Below are 15,439 nucleotides of genomic sequence, written 5' to 3'. Positions count from 1 at the left end.
AGCAAATGTAGCATTCTGGTTGACTGGTTGACTATATAGTAGGGTGCACCACATATTGATTCATTTCTTTTAAATATATCTCTAAGAAGGGGGAAGGTTTTCTTTTTCCTTTGTTTTTCTCAGTAGCAAAACTTAAGAATTCAGCTGTTGACATTTAAACTAGTACTTGACCACAGTGGAGTTTTTCTGTGTACTACCTAACAGACTATATTAGAAAAGATGGATATTAAGCTGCAATAATATTTTTAGTCATCTTTTTTATTTAAATATTTTTGTACTTAAGAACACTATTATTGAAGGTATATAGTTAGTTAGATAGCTAATTAAATTTAAAGCAGGACTAGACTTAAGACTTCCTACGCCAAGGTTAGTACCCTATCCACTAGAGCACACTATGTTGTCTTTTAATTTTCAGAATTTTCGTGTTCCTGTTTCGTGTTTGAATTTTCTAGTCTAGTTTTCTTTTATTTTGTATTGCAATTTTTCTCCTGAAGGTCAAGTAACCTGGTTTGGTTATGAAAGTCCTCGTAGCTTCTGGGACTATATCAGAGTGGCTTGCCGAAAAGTTTCACAGAATTGTATCTGCAGTATTGAAAATATGGAAAATGTCAGTTCCTCTAGAGCTAAGGTAAGATATAAATAATAGCATGTAGCATTTTTAATCTAATTGTAAGTAGTTTTGACCCAAATGGAAAATTGTTCATTTTATGCTATAAAGAGTGTTTCTTGTTTTTTTTCTTTGTTGGTATAAAACATTTGACCAAATTTAACATCTTTAAGAGACCTATTTCTTTTTTTAATTGCATATAATTATTTAGAAAATTCTTAAATCTTTACTATTTCCTTATGAATAACAATACAATACAAAGCTAGTCACTTAGAAAGTGTGATAAAATGTTTCCTATTTATAAAGTTTCTACATTTTGTGAAAATCTAAATCTGTTGAAAGAATCCAGGGAGTCCAAAATGTTAAAACTATTTTTATTAAAATAAAGATATTTGCTTTTACACCGTGTTGATATTTGTCCTGCTAAGCAGAAGCAATGGTGAGTAAAATTGATGCTGCCTTAGCAAAAATTAATGCAGTGTCAGTAAACTATACCAGAAGGCTTTCAGTTCTTTACTACCATGTACTCAGTCAAAAAAAAAAAGCCTAATTTTCACTTACATTTTTAATATTCTGAGTGACAAAATAGAACGTATGAATAAAGCAGTATATTGAAATATTGCCTCAAGGAAATACACACATGTAGTTGTTTGAGTTATGAGCTGCAGCATGAAACTTCTTTTATGCAAGACTCTTTTTACTTGAAGAAAAGTCTAACTTTGAATCATATGCAGTGTTATAAATCAACATTACATCAGTAAAAGAATAATAGAATAGAAAAGGGAAAATGCTATCTGTTTTTAGATTAAATATTTGGTAGAAATTTTTGGAATAAAAAATGAACAGAGTAACTTTTGTAATAAAAAAAAAAATGAACAGAGTAAGCCTGTCACTTCAGCTGACACTATTTGTTGTCAATAGTAAAATGAGAGCTGACCAGTAAAAATTAAAAACACAGAAATCTCATATTCACCATCTTATGTTTGATAGCTTGTCAGTAATAAACATATTTCTGATAACATTGATGGCAAAATTAACCAATGCATTTTTTAATGATTAATGAAACATGTCAACATCTGGTAGACCTGTATTAGTTATTTTTCAAATGACTGATGCATGTAATTAAAAAATTATGTATGGTTAACATATCTATTCAAATAGACTGATGAATTTAATGCAAGGCAGTGTGTAAAGTTCATTGATGTGGCGATAGATTCCATGTTGCAATTAACTTTAAAAAAATCATCACTTGGCCCTCCCTGGTGGCACAGCGGGTTAAAGCACAGCACTGAGAATCTAAAGCCGCTTCCTTATGATTTTGATTCCCACCTGCCCTGGAGGTGACCACATGGTGTGGCAGACCTCTCCTGACCCGCCCTCTGCTCCCTTCAGCAGTGTACTTTGTCAATCTGCCTGTTCTGTTCCCCACTCTGTCTCTGGTGAAGTCTCTCATCACCCCTGAGCCTCTAGTCTGTACCTCAGTTCTGTATGCATAAATAAATAAATCTTAAAAAAAAAATTCTTAAAAAAAAATCATCACTTATTGAGTTTTGATGTAAAATATACTATCCAAATGTATGAATTTAAAAAGGCTGTTAAAAGACTCACTTTTCCAATGGTATATTTGTGTGAGACAACATTTTCCTATTCATTTGAAAGATTTGAAGTATGTAAAAAAAGCCACATTCACTATTTTTGTTTAGAAAAAATACTTTCATAAAAATATTCATGTAATGGGTTAGATATTTTTATTTTGAATAACCTAATATTTTTAGTTTCCTGCTTTTATTTATAAAATAGTAAATATTGATAAATATTTATGAAAGCTTTTTGGGGATGCTCTCTCTAATATTTAAGATTGTGAAAAGTCTAAGCTGCTAATAATAAGCTAGTCAGATTTTTTTGTTATTAGATTGCCATAGGAGCTTTCCTTATTATTTTCAACACTTAAGGGAAATAGTTATAGAATAAAATGTAAGTTGAATACAAGTAGATTTGCAAATGGATATGTACAGTTTACGACCAGGACATCATTCATTACTTTACAATTATAGGCCTATAAGTTATATATCTATATAATAAAAATACAGTAATCATATTTCAAAAGTATATTTTCTTAAGATTTTTATTCCTGCACTCATTATTATTTAGGAATTGATTTCTTTTGGAAAAACTGTTTTTGGTAAAACTGAAAAATATATGTCAAAATTTAATAAAATAATTTGTAAAACATCAACTAGATATCTGAGTTTTAAAGGAAGCTATTTACAAAATTTAAATTTAGTGTTAATAAAGTGTAGCTATAGAATCATAAACTTCATAATATGAAAAAGTACAGATAAAATTCATAGCTATTTTTGACTTATTTTGAAAACTGTTGAGAGACAGAACGGTATTCACAAGCGATCACAAATACTAGAATTTTACAGTAATTTCTAATATTAAAAAGAACCTACTTTAATGACCACTTTCTAATATGACTGATAAGATTTTATCTCTTCTTTTAACTACTACTTGAAATTTCCTGTTCCCAGTTCTGATTGTTTTACACTCTGTTCATTTTAAATACTGACTTTACGTGAATTTTTCTAAAACACTGTCTCCTCATATTCCTTTTCTGCACTTCTCACAGGTTGTTCCAGTGCCTAATAGCTAAGTTACTTTAGTTCCTTACTTTTTATCTACATTTTAAACAAGTGTTTATATTGAGTGTAACAGAAATTGTAAATACTGAGAATACAGTGATATGGTGAAAAAGATGACCAAGGGGCAAATGTCATGTACATTACTTTTTTACTAATACGTTGAACAAATAAATGGAATATAATCTCAGAAAATGACACTGAGAGGTTAGAAAAACATAGAAGTTGTAGAAAAAGGAACATGTTTTTACATTGGGTAGTTAGGGATCCTTCTATGAAGACACATTTGAACCAGGATGTGACTAATGGGAACTGTGCTGTGTAAATCTTGACCAAGGCATAGAACAAAGCACATGGTCATGATTAAGTTTGTATCTCATTCTCAGTGCAATGGGAAGCTACTCAGGCTTTTTATTTATTTATTTATTTTAAGCATTAGATCACCGTGATCTGATTTACACTTTTGAAAGATCACCTGGATACAGAATGGAGGATGCATAGAAGGGAGGGATGACAACAGTCAGTAATAACAGAGTACCTTGTATCAATGAGCTCTTCTGCCAAGAACAATTATAAAGTTATCTAAAATCTACAAAAAAAAATATATATCTATATCTATATCTATATCTATATAGATATAGATATAGATATAGATATATATAGATATATATAGGGCTTAAGAGAACAGCATGAGAATTTTAATGACCACCATCATGGAAAAAAGGGTGGTACATAAGTGTACCCCACACTCATCTTAGCTTTTAGTCTAAGAACAATTGTCTGTTTATATTATGGTTGTAGAAGCTAAGCAGAAAGTACTGTGGGTGGTAGGAGTTGAATGTTTCTGTTCTAAAGGAAGAAATTGGAAATGGCAGTACTAGCAAAATCAAGGCTTAATGAAGAGGAGAGAATTGCAGACAAATGTGCCTGAAGTTATGCATGCAGTTTTTCTGTGTGCCAATTCATAGTCATCTGAACAAGTCTCACAAACCAAATTGAAAGCAGCAAATTAGAAGCCAAACAAACCGATGAAAAAAATTGTTTTGTCTTGTGCTAGAGGTTAGAGAATTGCAAGGGGCTTTTACAAGCTTTTATTGTGTGACCTCAGAAAGGCTACATTTTGGAAGTAAGAGAAATTCTGATGAGGGCCAGCCCATAAAAGACCTAAAAATGGTATACCTAAATGGTGCTGGGCAATTTTCAAGTCCATCATCTGCCTACCAATGAAATACAAATCTATTCTAGAGACAGGTAGTTAGAGTAGACAGTAAGAAGGTACTAGAGTTGCTAGAGATTTTCACATATTCAATCAAAAATAATTAGACATACTAAAAACCAAGGTCAAATAACTGCAACTAAGAAAAATAATAGTTTATTGAAATAAACCAATGGGAGATGCATAAAATTAACTTCTTGGTAATTATATCAAGTGCAAGAAAATTAAAATCAACTTTAATAATATAAAGAATTGGAGTAAATAAGATAATCTAGAGGTGGAGGTAATACTTGGTGTACTAACTCTGCTGATAAAACTCTTCTTCAAGTATAACTAAGAAAACAAGCATCATCCTTACTTGTATTCCACCAGTTTATCAACAGCTTCACTGAATTGACCCATGCATCCTTCTCCCAGAGATGAGTACTTCGTTACTTGTTAAGGTTTGGACCTTGGACACAGCATTGGGTCATTCCTGGTAGAGGGTCACATTTGAGGAAGGCATTCTCTCCAGTGTGTCCAGATTGGCACGAGGGACCTCTGCAGTGAGTGTGGAATAAGATTGCTTGCTCACGAGCCCTGCATCAGATGGATTAGCCCCACAGCATTGCTTCGGTTACAGCGTGAATAACCTTAGGGCACCATCCACCCAATCATTTAATAAGTTTAATAGTAATTTTTTATGAGGCTGGGGAAGAATCCACTACAAATCTTTGGAGTCCTGAAGCCATGTGACAGGGATCTGTGAAACAGACAGGTCTGGTCACCAAGGGAGAGAAGTAGTAGAACATACTTCTCAGCACCAATCCCAGCCATACTTCTTATCATAGAGGTACCAGACATCATAATCAATCAGTTCATAATCAGTGACAGGGGCCTTCTTGCCCTTCTACCCTTTGTGAGGGCAACCAGCAGCTTGCAGAAATTACCATAAGTATCAGAATCAATGTCTTTAGAAGACAGAGATAGGCAGGTAGATACCTAAAGGTAAACTCAACAATGGAAAAAAAAAGTACAATGAAAAGGTTAAGACATTATTAAAAGAAATTGAAGATAACAAAAAAGACTGTAAACACTCCAGTCATCTACATCTGACTCCTCAGATGTCACTGCCCACCACCTTGAAAAACAGGGAGAATCCAAAAACTAAAGCCACAGTACCACCTTCTGGTGGAAAAGTAACACCCATGCAAAAGAGAGAGAATACAGGAAACTAAACATTGAAAAAAATATGTAAGTTAAGCTTTATGATTCAAAATTAAAGGAGCTGCACATTTATCAGTCATGAAGAAGCTTACTAAAGGTGAAGAATTCAAGCTTAACACAGAAAGGCAGATTTAGAAAAGGCAGAAGATTTAGGACTTCAGAAAAGATAGTAGTATCACAAACCTGCAGCTAATATATTCAGTGATAACTGAAAGCTTTCCTCCACGTTAGATTCAAGGTTGTCCACCTTCACCACCACTACTATACAACATAATGTTAGAGCTCCTAATTGGAGTAATTGGGCAAGAAAAGAACAACAAAAAAAAAGGAATCCAGATTGAGAAAGAAGTAAAACTATCACTATTTGCTGATGACATGATAATGTACATAGAAACCTACCAGTCTCCATTAAAACTATTAGAAATAATAAATTGGTATATGAAGTTGCAGGCTATAAAATCAGCATATGAAAATCAGTTGCATTCCTATATGAAGAAAACAAATAAAATTAAGAATCTCATTCACAACAACAACAAAAACACTTAGAAGTAAACTTTTTTTTTTTAAGTAAAAATTACAACAGAGGGGCCCTCCCTGATGATGCAGTGGATTAAAGCACAGACTAAGAAGCCACTTCAGCATGAGTTCGATCCCCACCCTGGAGGTGACCCACATGGCGCAGCAGACCTCTCCTGACCCGCCCACCTCTCCCCTTAGCTGTGTACTTCGTTGATCTGCCTGTTCTGCTCCCCACTCTGTCTCTGGTGAATTCTCTCACTGCCCCTGCACCTCTGGTCTATACCTCAGTTCTGTATGCATAAATAAATCTTTTTTAAAAAATGACAACAGAATACATGGAGGCAAAGTGTTTTACATCACAGATTTTCTTCTAATGTCTGGAATGTTGATTTATTTGTCTAAAAGGAAAGACTACATAGGAAGGCAGGCAGTGCTTAGGCAACTGAAGTAATTAATGATGGGGGAAATGCTAAGGCGATCTTCACAGAAGGGGGCACAAGCAGCTGTTAGTTGTAAGCTGACTTCTAGTCAGTGGAAGCCTAGAGTTGTGCTCCTGGAATCTCTAGCCACTGCAGGATTCAGTCATCCCCACCACAAATGTACAGTAGGACTTTCTGGTAGCCCTTAGTATCTTGCTCTCTGTAGGAGTGGAGGAATTGCTGTGATTTTTATTGAATTCAGACCTGATTTTCAACATCCCACTTTGCTGTGAGAACAGTGATTCGAATCAGGACTTTATCATGTGGTACCTTGCCTTAAAGGCAAAAAAAATGGGCTTGTTCTTTATATAATGGACCTCCTTCCTGATGGACCCATTCATGTTGCTTTAGTTCTTGTACATTTCAAATACTTTCTGGAAGTGACCCATACTCTTGAGAATGATGCTGATCCACTTGGGGACATTGTTTACTTCTTTTGTCACATCTACTCTGAATCATAGAGATCCCAGACATCTTGATCAATCAGTTCATTACCAGTGACAGAGGCCTTCTTTACCCCTCTACTCTTTGTGAGGGCAACCAGCAGCTTGTGAAAATTACCATAAGTGTCAGAAACAATGTCTTTAGAAGACAGAGATAGGCAGGTGGATACCTAAAAGTAAGCTCAACAATGGAAGAAAAAGAACAGTACAATGAAAAGGTTAAGACATTATTAAAAGAAATAAAAGATAACAAAAAATGATTCAAAAGCTACAGAACTAAATATTACTGAAATACACACAGAAGCACAAAAAAACCCCAAATAGCCAAAACTATGCTGACAAAAACAGAGAGGAAGAGAGGCAGTATCATACTGCCTCTCAGACTTCACTACAAAGCTGTAGTTATAAAGCACTATGGTACTGAAATAAGAGTGCACATAAAAATAAATAGAATAGAATTGAGAACCCAGAAATAAACTCACAATTTTATTGGTCATTAATTTATGAAAGAACCCAAGAGTACAAATTATAGAAAGGAAAATCTTTTTAAGAAATGATGTTGGGGAAACTGGGCAACCACATGAAAAAGAATGAAATTAGACCACTATCTCACACCATACACAAATGTTTACTAAAAATAGAATAAGACTTGGATGTAAGAACTGGAACCATAAAAAGCATTAGCAAAACAGTACATAATATAGGCCTTAGTGAAGTTTTTGTGGGTTCATCTCCAAAAACAGGGGAAACAAGAAAAATTCAACAAATGGGAAGAAACTGTCCTGAAAACAAAGCCACCATCTGAATGGGAGAAAATATTTGCATTGCACATCATACATCTGGCAAGAGGCACATATTCAAGATCTATAAGGAACTCATATAACTCAACAAATGGAAAACACAGTCAAAATGAGCAGAAGACATAGACAATTCTCCATAGTGTCAGCAATCACAGGAAAAATATTTATCGTCATTTATTATCAAGGAAATGCAAGTCAGAACCATGATGAGATACTACCTTAAATTTGTGACAATGACTTATTTTAAGAAAGCCAGAAATAACAAATGATAGTGACAGTGTAGGGGAAAGGGACTTTCATACTCTGTTGGTAGAAATGTTGATTGGTCCAGAGCCCCTGGAAAACAATAAGGAGATTTCTTATAATGATAAAAATGGAAAACATAGATTTACAATACAACTCAGCAGCTCCACTACTAGGCATCTGAAGGATACAAAAACACTTGTCCAAGGACTCCTGTGAACCCCTATTTTCATTGTGCCACTATTTACAATAGCCAAACTATGGAAACTCAAGTGCCCACCAAAAATAAATGGATTAAGATGTGGTACATATACACAATAGACTATTGTTTACCTGCTTAAAAAAAAAGATGAACTCTTGTCATTTGTGACAGTGTGGATAGAAGTGGAGGGTATTATTCTAAGCAAAATAAGTCAGAAGGTGAAAAACAATTACTGATGATTTCTCTCATGAGAAATAAAAACAAAGCAAAAGAACAGACAAAACTGAACCAAAACAAACAACAACCCTTGAAATCTGACTGGAAAGTTGAGCTTACCAGGTGGGATGGGGTGAGAAGTAAAGAGAGGAACAAACCTAGTGGACTGGTGGACAATTATGACTGCTTTGGTAGTATGGTAGTGTGAAAAGATGTGAAACTGCACATCTGAAATACATACAGAATTGAAAGCCATTTTATTTACTTCAATAGAAAGTGACACAAAAAATAAAATTAGTCAATCAGGTTCACATCAGACTTCTTAGCAGAAGTCCTGTAGACTAGATGTGGAATGATATATTTACAGTACTACTGCTTGTAGCCTTTCATTATATTCTTATTTTATTCTAAACAAAGAATCCAGAAGAAATGCTTTGGCTTATTTTTTTTTTTTAAATTAACTGACTCATCCCAACTATTGAATGATGTCATCTTTTTTCGAAAGTAAAACTTGATTATTCATATTTAATATTGTCTGTGATTTTGTGTTAGAATATTCATTTGGTAGCATTTTGTTTATTTTCTGATTTAAATGTACAGTGGTAATTTTTAGTGTTCTCTGGGCTTAACTCTTAATTTGTATGCATGACAAGTAATGAAATTTTGCCTTCATTATTAATTGCATAAACTTTCATCTGGAACAATAAGTAGGAAACTCTTTTACACAGGGATGTAAGTATATTTTTATTAACAAGAATGAAATCTGCTCCTCATGTTTTATAAGGAAACATGGTTTTAATTAGCATGTTGATGATGGGTGTTGAGGTAGAGAGTTACAATTTAAATTATATGATTCAAAAGACTTCTCTAACAAGTAATTAATAGTAATAGTTCTGTCCCTTTAGATAATAGAAAGTTAATCTGACATTCTTTGCCCTATACCTTCAGAGAAACAAAATGTGTAATATCTTTTTACCTATTTTTATCTACTTACATATTTTCATATTGTTTATTGACTATTTTGAGCAAGTTGTTCTTTACATATTGAAATGCTTATGAGTTTTGATGCCACCGTGGGCAAAGTACTTTTTTACAATTTTTCTCATATCTGATTCTTTCATCTTCCTTTTAGGGTAGAGCCTGGATCAGAGTAGCACTCATGGAAAAACATTTATCTGAATACATCTCTACAGCTTTGAGAGACTTCAAAACAACCAGGTTTAAAAGTCCTTTATTTTTCAAATATATATGTGAAAGAGTTCTCTAAAATTCAAAATACGAATAGAATGAAGCATCATTTCATTTCCAAAATCCTCAACAATTTTATTTGTTTCTTTTTTTGGTACTGCTTAGATAAACCAACTTTTTTCAGGAAAATATAATTTACCAACTAAACATATATTTATCTTGGTTCATATTTTCAGGCTTGAGATTATATCTGGCATCTCATTATTTCTGAATTATTTCTAATTCCTTCTCTTTCAACATTTAAGTTTCATTTTCTCCACAGACTTTGTTTGGAGAAAAACCTAACTATGAAATATCTATGGTATTCCTTTTCTCCCCACATTACATTTTTTTCTTTCTTTCTTGGCTTACAAAACTATAAAAATATCATTGATTTAATTTACATGTATATATAATTATATATATATATATATATACACACACACACACATAAACACACACATATATATATACAGACACTCATATAGTTATATATAGATTAATGATTGCTCTATTTTCTTTTTAGGTCAGTCTTTACCAATGTTGTTTTTCCTTACACTGGCCCATATGAAAAATAGGACTTCATTAATTTTTATGATAAAAATATTCATATTAGGATAACCGCCATGCTTATATTATATTAAAACTGATCAGTTTTTGTAGCTTTTGTTAAAACATGTTTCTCTCATATTAAAAGCATTTTTAAATTTAAGTATTCATTAACATCAGTGCTTTAGACATGTATTGTTCAACACAATAGCTATATACCGCTATGTAAATTAACATTAATAATGATTAAAATACTAATTCAGTTTTCAGTCACTGTGTCACATTTAGGTGGCAATTAGCTGTGTGTGACTAATGACTACCAAGTTGTACAGCATAGATACAGAACATGTCTTCAATAGAAAAAGTTCTATAATGGCTCTTATAGTATTACTTCCCACAATTCTGAATTGGTCTACTTATTGTTACCTCAGCTATATTTCTGAAGGAGAGGAAAGAGTTTTGATGGGTAAAATTGAGATTATGTATAAAGATATCCTACCTTGAATATTTATTTCCAAGTGCTGACAGTAGTTGACATTTTGTATTTTGAGGAAATTTGGGAATTTTTTTAATTAAGTAGCTGATACAAATTACATTTCTACTTAGGTGCCTCTGTTTTTAGATAATAAAATAGTGAATTTTCATTTGATAAGTACAAAATAATGATGTTTTTAAATTCATCCAGGATAAGAGAGTTATTAACTAAAAGAAGGATTTATGTCTGTGTGACTTATATTTGTTGAATTATTTTAAAGTAACATGGCACTATAATATAGTTCTGGGATATTTCCATAGATGGTCAATGAGATGATAACAGGCTTTTAGACATCAGTTTCAGTTTGCAATGAACTTTATGAAATGAAACATGGTTCTTTCATTTATTATCACTGATAAATTAAATTTTAATTGTGAAAGATATGTATTGAGGCTACTTAGACTATGAAAATAAAAATAGTATCAGAATCTCATAGCTTAAACCAGAAATCCAAAATAATCAAAACCAGTTACACAGAAGTCATCTCCTATACAATAACAAGATTGTATTGTGATAGTCTTTTCTAAATAGAAACTAACACATTAATCATCTTTAAATTGCTAGTCATCTTTTTTTAGTTTAGACGATTGGGTGGGGTAGAAATAATTCTTGAATGCATTATTTTTAGAACTTGTAGTTTAAATATTTAAAAGGTAATGCTTTTTCCCTTGTTCATAGGTGTTAGATATAAAAAGGATATGATCCAGTTTTTTTTTTTTTTTGATGAAAAGGAAATGATCCGGTTTTAAAAATGACCAAGAAGTGAAAATACTCTTGTAATAATATATAAACTAATTTTATCCAAGCAGAAACATAGCTTAGCATATAATGTGTTTACACTAACAAATATGTAGTTTTTTTATATTTACTTGTGAATATAGTAGTTCTGTACTTTCCAAGACAGAAGTAGTTATTTCAAAATTCTTACCATAGAGGTTAATTTAAAATACATTGTGGAAAGACTAAGTATCTGGGTTTTTTTGTTGTTGTTTTGTTTTGTTTTTTTAAGATTTATTTATTCGTACAGAACTGGGGTACAGGCCAGAGATGCGGAGGATGAGAGGATTCACCAGATACAGAGTGGGGTGCAGAACAGGCAGATCGACGAAGTACGCTGCTGAGGGGAGCAGCGGGCGGGTCAGGAGAGGTCTGCCGCGCCATGTGGATCTCTTCCAGGGCAGGCAGGGATCGAACTCATGCGGAAGTGGCTTAAGCTTCTTTGTGCTGTGCTTTAACCCGCTGCGCCAGCAGGAGGGCCCAAGTATCTGTTTTAATATGATGTATACTTTCCCCAAAATCAAATCTAGAAACTTTTAAGTTACAAGTTATACGTAGATTTGATGGCAGCCTTTTAGCCAAAGCATATATATTTGGAAAATAAGGTTTCTTAAATATTAGCAGACTGTTGGAAAGAATAGTTATACTTTATCTTATGGCTGGATGCTCCCTGAGATAAATGATTGTAGAACATTGAAAAATTATCTTTAACCCTTTGGAAAGAATCTGAAATCAGGTGATTTCTTCTTGTTCTACCCTTTACAGATAAAAAGACTTCCTCTTTACATGGTAATACAGTATTAACCCCAATACAGAAGGAGAAGTTATGAGAACTAAGATGGGGAAGTTTGAAAGCATTTTTCAGTGAAAACCCAAGGATAAATTTGGGTGGAAAATGTGTGGGGGACAGAAATACAATAAAGTACATGATGATTGGTGCCAAAATTTATGAAAAAAAATTCATAATGTCTTGGTAAACAATGAAAAAAAAATAACTAGAGTTGAGAAGTTTGGTAAATACAAAATTGTAATCCAAGTTTAAAAGAAAAAAGTGGGGAATTGTTTGTGTAGGTTACTGAGAAGATCTAAAAACAGAAGTAAGGAAGAATCTGAATTAATTTGCTTAAAGTTTTAATTTCCCCCAACCACAGAGTAAAAAATTAATTATAAAAATGTAAGCAAAAGATTTCAAAGCAACATTCAAAGCAAAATTAAAGATATTCTGAGTTTAAGAATTTAAAATAAAAAAATAGAAAAACAAAGTTAGAGATAGTATTTACAATGACAAATGTTGTGTTAAAAAAAGTTAATTTTCTGGATATTAACATAGGAGTAGGAGAAGGATTATAATATAAAGTTAAATTTCAAAACTTACCAAACTGTCACAGCTTAAAAGAGAGTTGAGGGGCCCTCCCAGGTGGCGCAGTGGGTTAGGACGCAACACTGCAAGCTAGCTGCAGCCCCATCAGTGTCAGCTGGATCCCTGCCCAGGGAGGTGACCCACATGGTGCAGGAGACCTCTCCTGTCTTGCCTGCTGAGGGGAGTGTACCTTGTCGATCTGCCTGTTCAGTGTACATCAGCAGTGTACCTTGTCGATCTGCCTGTTCTGCTCTGCACACTGTCTCTGTTGAATCCTCACACTGCCCCTGCACCTCTGGCCTGGACCCTAAGTTCTGTATGCATAAATAAATAAATCTTAAAAAAAAAAAAAAGAATGAGTTGGAATGAGTTGACAAAAACTTTTTTTTTATTATAGAGAAACATATAAACATTATTAAAAGGTGCTTACAGACTGTTGCCTCACAGCACACTGCATACAGGACAGGGGTATAGGGGAGAGGAGCATGAGCAGTGAGAGGATTCACCAGAGACAGTGAAGAACAGGCAAATCAACAAAGTGCACTACTGAAGGGAGCAGCTGGCAAGAGGGAGAGATCTGTTGCACCATGTGGATCACCTCCGGGGAGGCTATCGAACTTCACTGAAGGAGCTGTGGTTAGCTTGCAGTGCTGTGTCCTAAGCCGTTGTGCCACCAGGGAGGGCCTGCATAATAAAAATTAACTCAAAATTGGACAGATTTAAATGAAAAACTCTTAGAATATAGCTTAGATAATAAGTCATCATGATCACACTGTAGTCTGTAGTTTCCTAGATATGATACTACATACATAAACAACAAAAGAAAATAAATTGGATAGTCAAAATTTAGAACCACTGAATCAGAGGGGAAAAATTGCTAAGCTTGCATTTGATAAGGTATTTTAACTATTGTATATACCCTATTGAAGATATAGTGGAAATATAGTTGTATATTATATGTAGGATCTCTTACAACTCAGTAATTATAAAAAATTAATGATCAGTAAATCTGATTAGACATTTTTCTAAAGAAGATATGCAGATGACCAGCAAACACATAAAAAATATTCAACAGTGACAGGAATCAGAGAAATTCAAATCAAAATCACAATGAGATACCACTGCACACCCACAATGATGACTAGTCAGCCGAACATGTAATAACAAGTTGACAAAGATCTGTTAAAAATTGGAACCCTTATACATTGATGATATGAAAGTAAAATAATGCAACAAGTTTGAAAATCAGTCTTTCAGTTCCTCGAAAGGTTAAACAGAATTACCAAATGGCCTGAGACATGACTTTTAGTTATAGAGATACAGATACAAAGATACAGATGTTATCTCCAAGAAAATTGAAAGCATATTCATAAAATACATGTTCTCAAATACTAATAATAACATTATTCATGGCAAACATAAATGGAAACAACCTAGTTGTCTATCAGGTGATGAGTGAGTAAGCAAAATTTGTATTTCAAACAGTGGAATGTTACTCAGCTGAATGAAAGGATTAAAGTTCTTTTGTTCCTCCTAGTGCTTGTTGATATGATTGTATGCCGTTTCATAAAATTACAGTTGAGGAAATTGTAGAACTTACCAGTGTCAATGAAAAGTTGAAGGAAGGAGTTAAGAACCACGACCAACAATCTTTGAAGATAATTGGGTTGGATGGTACTGTAGTGAGGCATATATCATTTAGTAAACTGTTGAAAATCTATTGTGAATGACAGTGTTTGGCATGAAAGAGATCAGATTCCAATTTAAGGGTAGTTTGTCAATACAACAGACACTTCTTACACAGTTGCAAATAAAGAATGAAGGTACTATACTAGTGAGGTTTATAGCAGCATGCAGAAATTATCTACTAGAGAGGGAACCAGCTACTTTGTTCTAGAATTATTCCTGCAGACTAAGAATACATTCTCCATTAGAAAAATAACAATTTTATTTCCCTACATCCTAATTTCTATAATAGTTTTCTTTCATCCCTTTATTATACACAAACCAATAAGTGTATATACATAAGCAAAAATGAAGTGTCCAATTACTATTTTGATAATCAAAGGAGGTGGGATGGGGAAAAAGAACTGCTTCCTTCTTCATTGTCACTATGATCAATTTAATTCTTCTATTACAATAACTTTGTTTTCACTATTCAAAAAAATAACAAGATAAAATTATGTATATACCTTATTCAGTTAGGAAATTTAATACTTATCATTTATCACTGAAAAACCTAAGATGATTTTATGTTTTGTGCATAGCTGTTACTTATAGAGCAATATGTCTTTAAGTGGGAATAAACTACTCTTAAAAGAAATGAATTCTAGGGCCCTCCCTGGTGGCGCAGCGGGTTAAAGCACTGCACTAAGAAGCTGAAACCACCTCCGCATGAGTTCGATTCCCGCCTGCCCC

At 33.4% G+C, this 15,439-nt stretch overlaps 1 protein-coding gene across 5 annotated transcripts in view; it reads left to right on the top strand.

The window, feature by feature from the left end:
• RUNDC3B (RUN domain containing 3B) overlaps positions 1-15,439 on the top strand; it is a 105,272-nt gene that overhangs the window by 39,778 nt on the left and 50,055 nt on the right. For all 5 annotated transcript variants that reach the window (XM_004676872.2, XM_004676871.2, XM_004676870.2 and 2 more), the window contains 2 exons: positions 495-628; positions 9,706-9,791. In XM_004676872.2, coding sequence (XP_004676929.1) covers positions 495-628; positions 9,706-9,791 — 220 coding nt within the window. The remainder of the gene's footprint in view (positions 1-494; positions 629-9,705; positions 9,792-15,439) is intronic.

The sequence above is a fragment of the Condylura cristata genome, unplaced genomic scaffold, assembly GCF_000260355.1.
Source record: "Condylura cristata isolate star-nosed mole 26May11 unplaced genomic scaffold, ConCri1.0 scaffold00005, whole genome shotgun sequence".
In the NCBI taxonomy this organism is placed as follows: Eukaryota; Metazoa; Chordata; class Mammalia; order Eulipotyphla; family Talpidae; genus Condylura; species Condylura cristata.
This window is presented reverse-complemented; position numbering and strand designations above follow the sequence as displayed.